Source organism: Natrix helvetica, assembly GCF_964273705.1.
Source record: "Natrix helvetica genome assembly, chromosome: 2".
NCBI classification, from domain to species: domain Eukaryota; kingdom Metazoa; phylum Chordata; class Lepidosauria; order Squamata; family Natricidae; genus Natrix; species Natrix helvetica.
The window spans coordinates 230,393,635-230,405,797 of record NC_138552.1 but is presented as its reverse complement, the minus strand read 5'-3'; the positions used below and the strand labels follow the sequence as shown (position 1 = coordinate 230,405,797).

General features: G+C 42.7%; 1 protein-coding gene across 2 annotated transcripts in view; it reads right to left on the bottom strand.

The window, feature by feature from the left end:
• Nucleotides 1–1,465: 1,465 nt before the first annotated feature.
• The window catches only part of LOC309386354 (uncharacterized protein), a 79,925-nt gene continuing 69,227 nt past the window's right edge, over nt 1,466–12,163 (bottom strand). For both annotated transcript variants that reach the window (XM_081941623.1, XM_081941624.1), the window contains 5 exons: nt 12,024–12,109; nt 11,457–11,523; nt 10,358–10,503; nt 7,817–7,972; nt 1,466–4,196 (listed from right to left, as the gene is read on the bottom strand). In XM_081941623.1, the coding sequence (XP_081797749.1) occupies nt 3,967–4,196; nt 7,817–7,972; nt 10,358–10,503; nt 11,457–11,523; nt 12,024–12,109 (685 nt within the window). In that variant the 3' untranslated portion in view covers nt 1,466–3,966. The remainder of the gene's footprint in view (nt 4,197–7,816; nt 7,973–10,357; nt 10,504–11,456; nt 11,524–12,023; nt 12,110–12,163) is intronic.

The window sequence follows — 12,163 nt, the reverse complement described above, 5'->3', positions numbered from 1 at the left end:
TGTAACCAATAAAAGGGGCACATAGGCAAAAGTCTGTGTGCTTCCATCCCGAGAAAACTTCTCAGAATTGGTTTGTTTCATGGAAGACCCTCCGGTGAATCTTACAGCAATGAGCTATATATATCAAAAATCCAGATTGCACCAGAATGATATTTTTTTTACCAGCTATCCTAGCACTGGTTTTGTACATACAAGAACCTGTAACACTTCTGTATTGCCTCTTTACAGGCAAAAGAGCAACTTGTAGACAGGAATTTACTGACTGAGCAGGGTTTTTTTTTTTTGTTTATTTAATCCTGGGAAGAATTCAATTAATCTTTTGGCAGAAAGGCCAAACTGAAATCCCTTACCTGCTCAGATGCCAGCTTTCCAGACTGATCTAGTTCTCCAGTAATCCTATTTCCAGGGCCAATTTTAGTATCTTTGTAGTATGCCTCCGACACCATTTCACAGCCTTTTCATCTTGGGAGAGCAGCTGAACAAGATGTCACTGCCAACGTAAGTAAACGAGGCCGGCATGGTTGCTCAAGGCTTGTTCATCTGAGGCTTTCATATTTAATCTTCACACGTTGTTCTATCTGCCTTAATTCATCAATCTTAGCAATTTACTTTGCTTGACATGCTTGTTTCACTGTTCTAAAAAAATGGACTCATTGGCAGCATTAATTCATCAGTTGGTTTAGCCATGGGTTTAGTAAACAAATCACAATAGTTGAGTTCATCCAACAGAGTCATAACCTAACCTTTTAGTACATGGTGTGACCCAGTTCAGTATGTACTATGTATGTATGTATACAAGGGTGTGGGACTGAAAAATGTTAGCAATCGGTTCTCTGCCTGGTTGCTGGGTGGGTGTAGCCATCGTGGGCATGGCCTACTTGGCCTCCTGCACCATGGGGCGGGGGTTCACCCTCCCCAGGCTCCAGAGTGGTCCTTTGAGCCTCTGGGTGGGCGAAAACCACCTCCCCCTGGGCTCCCGAGGCCCTCCACGGGCTGGAAACAGGCCCATTTCCAGACTTCCAGAACTTCTGGGAGGTCTGTTTTTCACCCTCCCAGAGCCTCCGCTTGGGCCTTGCACTTACCGGTCATGACGAACGGGCCGTGTGGAAACTCCTGGGAGGGGTGGGGTGGGCGGAGCCAACCAGTCCTTGCAACAACCAGTTCAGCGAACCAGATGTAAAATTAACATCTGGTCCGGTCCAAACTGGCTGAATCCCACCCCTGTATGTATGTGTATATGTAGTTGTGGTAAATTCTGAGTTCAATTATTTCAGTTCTAATGTAATTCTGGGATAGTTGTTCTGTGTGAAGTGTGAAAGAGGGAGGTCTCAGAATTCTTAGGATTCAAGATCTTCTTTGGCACTGATCTTTATTCCAACAATAGGGATGTCTACTTTTTTAAACTCTTCGCTAAAAAGGCAAAAGTGCAACGAGTGCATGAGTCCAAGAGTTAGATTAGACCATGTTCAGAAGTGATTATGATAGTGTTTATTTGGTTAGTGACAAAATAAAATCCACAGGTGAAAAGTGTGGCTTAACAACTTCGCAGGTCCTGGATAACCAAGCACAATTAACTGTCCTTGTGAAACAGAGATCTATTTGGGGTTGCAATTTCTTGTTTATTAATTCCTGTTAACACACAAGCTGTGGGACAGGGTCTTTTTAGCTTTTTGAATGAACCAGAGTTTCACAATTGAAATACAGGTAGTCCTTGACTAAGGACCACAATGGAGGCCAAATTTTCTGTTGCTAAGTGAGACTTTGTTATGCGAATTTTGCCCCATTTTACCACCTTTATCTCCACATTTGTTAAGTGAATCATGGTAGTTGTTAAGATAGGAAACATGGCTTGTAAGTGTATGGGGGCTTCCTCATTGACTTTGTCAGAAAGTTGCAAAAGTTGCAGAAAGACTGCAGGGACAAGGCAAATATCATAAATATGAACCAGTTGTCCACTGTCGGAATTTTGTCCACATGACCATGGAGATGCTGCAATGGTCTCAAGTGTGAAAAACGGTCAAAAGTCACTTTTTTCAGTGCCGTTGTAACTTTGAACAGTCACTAAATGAACTGTTGTAAATCAAGGACTACCTGTATCGATAACTGCATGGTTATTTGTGGCCATTTTTCTTGGTGTCTGGTATTCACTGTTTTCATTTGAACAGATGATGCGTTTGATTGTTGCCAAAACAGAGGATACAAATAAAAGATGGTGCTAATGAATTGTGCAAAAGGAAAGGGAGAGTTAAAGAAATGGAATCTATCATTCCCAATTCAAGTCCCTATTATTTGAAGTGCAGTCTTGGGCAGGCAGATACACATGCTTGGATCATGGGATGTAATAAGCAGATTTTCTCCTTGAATCAGCATTCTTTTTCCACCCACAGAAATAGAAACCCTGTTATCTGGATTTGCAGGCCCATTGGTCCAATTTGCAGGACATGCTTTAACACTCTGTTGTGCACACTTAACCAAGCCAACTAATTCCAGAAATTAACCTAGAGGGATTAATTTAGTTTGAACGACACCCCCCCCACACACACACACAGTGGAAGGCATTTCCTTAGAAAAATCAGTAGGTGTGAAAAAAAGGTTAAGTCTTCACTGAGCTCTAATTTTCAAATGAAAATCCCTGCAGTTATCTGAGCAAATTTACATTTTGGAACCAGTAGATGCTGAGTGTTCTACCTGCTCTTGGATTTTAGCAAGGGCTGTATTTCAAGTTATTGCACAGAGTGCCGTTTGGGCTACAAAATACATCTGGGAATTTGTCCATAACTTTCATTCTTTTAAACGGAGTGCAGCTTGTGTTTGGGTATCTTAAGTGCAGTAGCAACCTGGCTGTTAAAAGCATAACTCAGTTAACTCTTAATGCATTTTGAATGAAAGCACACAGACTAACTGGTGTTTTAATACGGTGTTAATATTTCTCCAGGAGATGCAATTTGCTATTAAACCAACCTTAAGAGTTGCTGAAGGAAGGAAAACTAAGTGACAAGGAACTTCTTGGCATCGCACTCCACATTGAACAGTAAAAGGCAAATGGCTCTCTTCAATATCTGGGGGGGGGGGGGGGAAACACCTTGCAGGGGTTTTCGCCAGCCTCAGTGTAACTGTAGTTCACATATATGCCGATTCTAAATTGGTGTTGTAAGTGCTTTGTGTTTTTTTTTCTTCCTATAAAAGATCAGGCTTCCATTGTATTGTTTGGGCCTCATTCAATGTTGCCAACTGACCAGGAAAAAATCTTGCTGTGACCTATTTTGGAGTGTCTGTGTTTACAGCAGCTTAATTGATAAAGAAGAACAATAAAAACAGAAAGGAAAAGATGAATCTTCTCTCTGCATCAAGCACATTATGATTACTGGCTAATGTCTATGGACTGGTTAAAGGCACAAAAAAAGTAGCAGTCAGGTGAAAAAGCTGGGCAGCCTTCAGCCTGGATAAATTCCATGGCTTGGATAATTGGATCTAAGAACTGCTTTGCTTTTTGATCCCATCATGAATTATGCACAGATTTGTTAGGAAGGAATTGAAGGAACATCATTTCTTCCTCCATCCCCAGGCTGAATACAAATATAGTATTAATAACATTTGTGTCTTGGAATGTACTACCTGATTGTATCTGTGTCAAAGAAAGGCGGTATACTGCCATTTCAGAGAAAGACCCCGTAATAATTGAAATTACATAGCATTCTGCCTCAAAATGAATGAAGGTACTTGTTGTTTTGCTGCCTGTCCCTCCACTCTGTCAGCTGATTTCTTTTGGGGTGAATAGAGAGCTGAGTATTTCACTGAGCAAAGCCTATCCCCTCTTCTTCGATTTCTGCCCTCTTGGGAAAGAGCTAATGACAAGGGCTGGTGCAGAGTAGCAGAACCTCTTGGACCAGTCAGGACCCTCAACCCATCCAGCAAAGGACAGTTTACTGCCAGCGTTCAGTACCACAGTCCCCATTTCTTGAAAATTCAATCTTTCTTCCCAAAGAATTTCCTGAAGACGGATTTGTTCTTCTGGCTAGGTGAAGCACCTTGGTTTTGCTCACCTACCATTTCTCTGGCTCCAACCGGAGTGGCTATGAAGGAATGGCAGCGCGGCCGGGGAGGAGTGGTTGGAGCCTGCTCACCAATGTACAGAGTAACAGAGTAGTTGTTGGGTTCTTTAGACTTCGATAAAGGTGTGATCTTCTGATATGTAGCTGAAAGAGAGAAAGGTGTGTGTGTCTTTTATTATAGTTTTATAATATCAGTGAAATCATCTGGTAACTCCAATTTTAGTCTCTGTGCCTCATCTCCAGGCCATGGATTATAAAAATTATACATACTCAGGGGTGCACTGCTACGGGTTCAGCCGGGTTCGGGAGAACCCGAAACTAACTTTATGGCCGGTTTAGAGAACCTCCAAATCCCACCCCTGATTGGCCCCTCCCACCCTCCCCTCTCAGGAGTCTCCACGCGGCCCGTTTTGGATGTGAGGTAAGTGCAGGGTCCATGCGGAGGCTCAGGGAGGGGGAAAAACAGAACTCCTGGAAGTTCCGGAAGGGAAGAAATAGGCCCATTTCTGGCTTCCGGAGGGCCTCTGGATCCCGGGGAGGCAGTTTTCGCCCTCCCATAGGCTCGAGGAAAGCCTCCGGTGAAAACGCCCCTCCTCCCTGCCATGGTGCAGGAGGCTGATTAGCTACACCCACCATGGCCACGCCCACCCAGCAACTGGGCAGATAACTTGTTGCTGAAATTTTTGAAGCCCACCCCTGTACATACAGTACTCACTTCTTTACTAGCAGGTACAAAGCACAGGACATTTGCATGTGGCACTGTTTCAATTCCCTTTCTAAAGCATTTCGGACATATGATCCCTCCTTGACATTGATAGATGAAGTAGAGGTTGGACCAATCAGTACTCCCCCCAAACTGATTGGGGAGAGAGTGGGAAAGATCACCTTTCACTGCCCCACCCATTAAAGTCAAGCGTCTTTTCCAACAGGTTGAGTGCAGGACTGGTATATGTGTGTGTGTGGGGAAACATGTAGTGGCTTGCTTGATCGCAGAGGCTGGGAGGCAGAGTGAAGCAAGGCTTGTGTGTGAACCACTGATAGAATCAGAGAAAATCAAGTGGGGTAGTTTTATTTTCAGAGGTAGTGAAACTGATTAGAAAGATTGGCTTGGCTGATAAGGTTGCCTGTGAAATCTACTAGGTAATGCTTGTCCGGATGGTAAACCAGCCAAGACTTATACTGAGTGAATGAGAAGTGTCTCCAATAGCCTGTCCTCAAACCATGTGGAGTTCTGTGATGAAAGTTGTGTAGATGCCAACTGCCTTGAAGCCAACTTGGAAGAAAATTGTCTTGGCTGCCCTAGTAGGATGACATTGATGGAGGTGGCAATATAGTAAAATGTTGGCTCAGAGCAAATGCCCAAAGAGCAGAGCGAAGGGACACAGCAACTCTTCCTCTCATTACAGCAAGGACCAGGTTCTGTTAAGGATGGAGGGAGGAAGCTTAAAGAGGGAGAAGCAGCTGGCTGGGATCATAAGGAGAAAACAACAGCCTTTTCCACTGCACTAAGGATGTTACCTAGCTTGGGTAATGAAAGGCCTGCAAGAAAACAACCAAGCTCAGAGAACACCAAGGACCAGGAGTGGGATTTAACCGGTTCAGACCGGTTCATGTGAACTGGATGCTAATTTTACATCACCAGTTCACCCAAACTGGTAGTTGCAAGAACTGGCTCCACCCCTCCCAGGAGTCTCCACGGGGACCATTTTGGATGCCAGATAAGTGTAGGGCCCTTGGGAAGGCGAAAAATGGTCCTCCTGGAAGTTCCAGAAGTCCGGAAGTGGGCCCATTTCCAGCCGGAGGGCCTCCAGAGCCCGGGGGAGGTCATTTTCACCCTCCCCGAAGCTTGAGGAAAGCTTCCAGAGCCTGGGGAGGGTGAAAACATCCCCCGCTGCCATGGTGGAGGAGGCCGAGGAGGCCACACCTACCCAGCAACTGGGCAGAGAACCGGTTGCTAAAAATTTTTGAATCCCACCCCTGCAAAAGACCCCTCATTTTAACCCTAAGCTAAAATGTTCTCCTTTATTGGAGCCTTCCCTAGCCCTGGAGCTCTCACTAATAGCTTGAGGACCATTATTCCCCAAAATTCTCAGCCATCACAGACTGTACCCAATCAGGAAAGGCCAACAAATATGGTGCTACTTCCTTCTTCTCTTGACATCTGGAATATTTCTAGTCTTCAAATTCAGCTCTGGGATCAGTGAAAAAGGCATGAATATGTGGCCTCTGAGGAACTTCAAGGGAGCATTTGGGCCTGCTGACACCTCCTTCAGACTTAGGATAGTCACTTGTTGATGAGCATTTTGCTCTTCCATTACCATTAATCAGTTTTCAAAAATCTTTCTTCTTCAAAATTGCCTCTGACAGTTGCTTCTGGAAAACATTTGTCAAGGTATAAGCACGCCTTTGCCATTCAGGAATAGTCATGATTCCTTTTATCAGAGGCAAATGCATATCTTGAAAATTGAGTGATTGAGCATATCGTCATTCTGAAATGACCTTTATATGCATCTCAACCAAGTTAAGATAGATCTGGATTTATTGGTAAATCTCTAGAGCAGTGTTTTTCAACCTTGACAACTTGAAGATGTCTGGACTTCAACTCCCAGAATTCCCCAGCCAGCATTCGCTGGCTGGGGAATTCTGGGACTTGAAGTCCAGACATCTTCAAGTTGCCAAGGTTGAAAAACACTGCTCTAGAGATCTGCAATTTTATCAACAATATTTTTAATGTATTTCTTTTTCTGACTTAAAAAAACCCCCATTTACTTTTGGTTCTCTGCTTACAACCAACTGCTGAGACAGAATTATTTAATTTTAAAGATATGTTTTCCATGCTAGGCCCCAGTAGATGGAATGTGTAAATTCCACCTGTATAGTCAAAGTCTGCTCCACCCTGTTTAAAGCACATTCAAGTGAGAAGTGCATTTCAAAAATCAAACAAATGGATCTGACTCCCAAAGGGTGCTCCTGGCACCTAGTGGAGAGTTTAAGCAATACAGTTGTTACTTGAAAATAACCTTGACTTCTAACTGAAATGATAGTCTGAAAATAGCATATGATGTCATGTTAGTCACTGTAGACACATTTTAAAGGCAGAGAGCTCTGAGCTGTATTTGAATATAAGGACATGGATTTAATAGCTTATTAGCTGTACAAACATTTAGAAAGCCAGGGGAAAAATTAATAGTCTTAAACAAGAGTTATTTATTTCTTTGACAATACCTACAGACATTCAGTTGCAATGTATGGCTGTGAAAGTTGGACCATAAGAAAGGCTGACTGCCAAAGAATTGAGGCCTGTGGACTATGGTGCTGGAGGAGACTCCTGCGAGTCCCTTGGACTGCAAAGCGATCAAACCGGTCAGTTCTAGAGGAGATCAACCCTGACTGCTCTTTGGGCCAGACTCTGAAGATGAAACTCAAATACTTTGGCCACCTAATGAGAAGGAAGGACTCACTGGAGAAGAGCCCAATGCTGGGAAAGATTGAATGCAAAAGAAAAAGGGACAACAGAGAATGAGGTGGCTGGATGGAGTCACCAAAGCAGTAGGCATGAGCTTAAATGGACTCCAGAGGATGGTAGAGGACAGGAAGACCTGGAGGAATATTGTCCATAGGGTTGCGATGGGGCAGACACAAATTCGCAACTAACAACAATAATAACAGGCATTCTAGAAAACCCTGGGTGCTATACAAGACCAAATCAAAAATTACATCTAATAATTTTGATTCTTTTTCCTTTATAGATATGCATGTCATACCTGAAGTGAATGAATATGATCGCCTTTTGCTTGTCACCAGTCCACAGTCATCTTCCTGGTAGAACTGAGGGTCTTGTGACCTCGCAGACTCCAAAGGAGAACACTGCTTTAGATTCTGCTCTGTGGTATAAATAGGTGCCGCTCTGAGGCCATTTCCTAGAAGGAGAGGCACACTGCATTAAGGCTAAATATTTCAGCAGTGTATCACAGAGTGCTAGTTGTAGCCTTTTTAAAAGCACTGCCACGGTTGGATCAGATAACTTGCTTATGGGACCAATGTCAGCATATTAGCTTTAACACAGATTATGTAACCTTTGCTGGGATGGAGACTACGAAATAAGCTTAGAACATGTGTGTGTGTGGGGGGGGGTTGAGTGTGTATGAGAGGAAAAGACTGTGATAAGCCACGATTTGGTTAAATCTGATTAGCTAGCTTCACACAACATATAAAAACAAATAAAAATGATCCATATTATGACTTAGGACAGAGGTCCCCATCCCCCTGTGGACTGGCACCAGTCTGTGGCATGCCAGAAACCAGGCAGCACAAACAAGCAACGCTCCATCCACAGGATGCAGGCAGCACACAAAACTACACACCCTTCTCTGGTTCATGGAAAACCTCTCTTCACAAAACTGGTCCCTAGTTCCCAAAAGGCTGACTTAGTATGTTAAGTAAACCAAGAGAATACACAATTTAGGATCAGGGAGGGATGGTAGAACTAATTTCAAAAATAGAAGGAAAAGAACCATGGTTGTGTATTGTTCAGTGTGTACGCGTGTGGTACATTAGATAGAATAGAATTCTTTATTGGCCAAGTGTGATTGGACACACAAGGAATTTGTCTTTGGTGCTTATGCTCTCAGTGTACCTAAAAAGACAAGATACACTCATCAAGAATCATAAGGTACAACACTTAATGATAGTAATAGGGTACAAATAAGCAATCAGGAAACAATATCAATATAAATCGTAAGGATACAAGCAACAAAGTTACACTCCTGCAGTCCTAAGTGGGAGGAGAGGGGTGATAGGAACGATGAGAGGACTAATAGTAATAGTAATGCAGCCTTAGGGGATGGTTTGACAGTGGTGAGGGAATTATTTGTTTAGCAGAGTGATGGCATTAGGGAAAAAACTGTTCTTGTGTCTAGTTGTTCTGGTGTGCAGTGCTCTATAGCGTCGTTTTGAGTGTAGGAGTTGAAACAATTTATGTTCAGGATGCGAGGGGTCTGTAAATATTTTCACAGCCCTCCTTTTGACTCGTGCAGTGTACAGGTCATCAATGGAAGGCAGGTTGGTAGTAATAGTTTTTTTTCCTGCAGTTCTACCTAGTACATAGTACAATACATTGGTTGTTTTGCAGAAGAGCCGTGATGGCACTGTGGTTAGAATGCAGTACTGCAGGCTAATTCTGCTGACTGCCAACTGTCAACAGATTGGCAGTTCAATTCTCACCAGCTCAAGGTTGACTCAGCCTTCCATCTTTCCGAGGTTGGTAAAATGAGGATCCAGATTGTTGGGGCAATATGCTGATTCTGTAAACCGCTTACGGAGGGCTTAAAGCACTGTGAAGTGGTATATAAGTCTAAGTGCTATTGCTATTGCAGATATTCCAGCTGTCAGCAATCACATTTAGAGGTTTGTTCATATCCCATAGATAACTCTTCCTTGGAGGAAAATATTTTGTCTCAATATGTTCCTTTTAACCATTTAGCTCAACCCAGCAAAGGATTGTGTAAAATGGCCATTTCCACTGCCTTGGCCAGTTTCTCCAAGACTTCAAAAGTCCAAAATAAATTAAGAAGATGCTTGAATGGATTCTATGTTATTAGTTCTTATCTGCCCTCTACAGCAGTAATTTTTGAAGGATGCTCTCTTATGGTACTTCAATTGAGATGACAGGAACATTTTACTACATATTATTTAAAAAGTTTATATCACTGGGTAGTATAGCAGTATTACTATACTAAAGGCAAAGGTAACTTCTTTCAGATCAAGATTGACTTCCAGTTACTGTATGGATTTCTGGCAGCAACCCAGAAGTAGTTCATTACTATTTCCTTTAGTCATATTTTGGGGGATTCCCAATCAGGCTTTGTTCTGTAGGGAGAACGAGGCAGGCAGGAACTGAGGCAAGGCAGGTTGAAGCTAACACAACCTTTATTAACAGTTTAACATGGCAAAATGTAAGGCAAACCTCGAACCGGCAAACAGCAACATTTGACAGCTGACAGTCCTTTTATACTAGAGCTGTCAGACACTGTACCAATAGAATGGCTGCATTCTCCCACCAGTTGGCTCTGCTCGCGTCTCAACCAATCAGGATCCGGCAATGATAGTCAATGGCGTCATAGCCTCAAGGACTTAACAGGCCTGCACTTGTATTCTCCCATCCAATTATTTACTAGACCCAACCTTGTTTAGTTCAGGGTCTAGAGAAGCCCAAGTTCTCTATCTGCTGATACTACAATAATAAGCTACTGAGGTGAAGTCAGGAAAATGCTCTTGAAAATCTGCAATCAGCTCCATACACTTACCTGTTGTATCCAGTGGTTCACTACGAGTACTATAAGGCAACTGCAGCTTTACACTTGGCTTGGGCAGAAATCTGATTTCTTGACTCTTAGTTGGAAGCTTTTTCTGAAAGCTCTGGAAGTGGGGAACTCCTTGTCCAGGAATTTCACTAAAAAAAAAAAAAGGGTAGTGGTGGTGGAGATAGGAAAGGGGATTCAAATCCAAATTTGCACAACACTGCTGCATATTTCAGGCAGTGTTTAGTTGTAGATTGTCTTTTCCATAAAGCAAACAGAGATGTTTTATTCATAGGCACCACTTAAGTAAAGGTAAAGGTTCCCCTCACACATATGTGCTAGTCATTCCCAACTCTAGGGGGCGGTACTCATCTCCATTTCAATGTCGAAGAGAACACATGTCTAAAGACATTTCCATGGTCATGTGGCCGGCATGACTAAATGCCGAAGGCACACGAAATGGCACACTTCCCACCAAAGTGGTCCCTAATTTTCTACTTTTTACATGCTTTCGAATTGCTAGGTTGGCAGAAGCTGGGACAAGTAACAGGAACTCACTCCGTTACACAGCGCTAGGGATTCGAACCACCAAACTGCCGACCTTTCTGATCAACAAGCTCAGTGTCTTAGCCACTGAGCCACCGTGTCCCTTAGGCACCACTTTAGGATATCTCAATTAATTTCATTTGGTCCACTGGTAGCTTCTGTGTGGCTGAAAATAAACCAGCACACTGCATGTTAATAAGAAGTGGGCATCAGGGATGCCTCTAATAATGTAGAGGCTAGAGAATCATACAGGAAGAAAAAGCAAGAGAACCACAGTAATAATCTTAACTTGAACAAGATGCATTTCCAAATATTAAACTGCTGTTAATCTAGTCTCTCCAGATGTGATAGACTGCAATCTCCATCAGTTCAGCTGGCATCGCCATAATTTTACATTTAGGAATCCCAGAGTCTGGATATTTTCAGTATCTTGATGCAGTATTGCATTTTTAAAAACCGCAAAAATATTTATAGGAATATCAGTCTGTGAATTCTCAAAAAACTTTCTGCATGCTTCTCTGCAAATCTATAGTGTGGCTGAGTTGCTTGATCTCCTTACCTAACCACAGAGGTCATTCCTTGAACAGGCTGGGAAGATGATGGGAAGAAATCCACTTCCCGTAAACCTTGGAACAGATCAAAGCAGTCATTTCAGACATCATATTTTAAAATAAAACCATTCAAGTAGTTTAAGAAGTGGTCTCATAGTCAAGCAAACCTATGAGAAAAGTCAACTTCATACACTTCAGAGGAACAGAGAAAAGCAAGAAAGAACGGAGTGCTATAGCCTCTCTGATGAACAGAGAGGAATGATAACATGAATTTTAAAGCACTTTCATTCATCTTTACTTGTATCTTTCAGCTCAAATGTGGAATGTGCACAGTAGCCCCTGTACAAGCCACTGTTGTTGTACTGTTACACACAAGGAACTGAGACTAGGAGATCATTTTGTTTTAGGTCCACTTTCCCACAAATAAATCCCAATATTTTAGTCAATCTTCCTTAATATATTACGATTAAAACCCATTTTATGATCCTAGGTTTGACCCAGTTTCAATGCGATACATGGTGACGGAAGATAAAAGTTGCTGTAAAATTAAAAACGTTTCCCCGCTTAGGCCTAACCTGAGTTTTGCTGTAATTTGGTAACCCATTCTTTCATGAGTGGTTCAGTTGGAGCTCTGAGAAGATACTTGGAGCCATCATTCAACCTAGATGTGTGTGAGAGAAAAAGTACTATGGGATCAGACTTCAAGGTAGCCCAG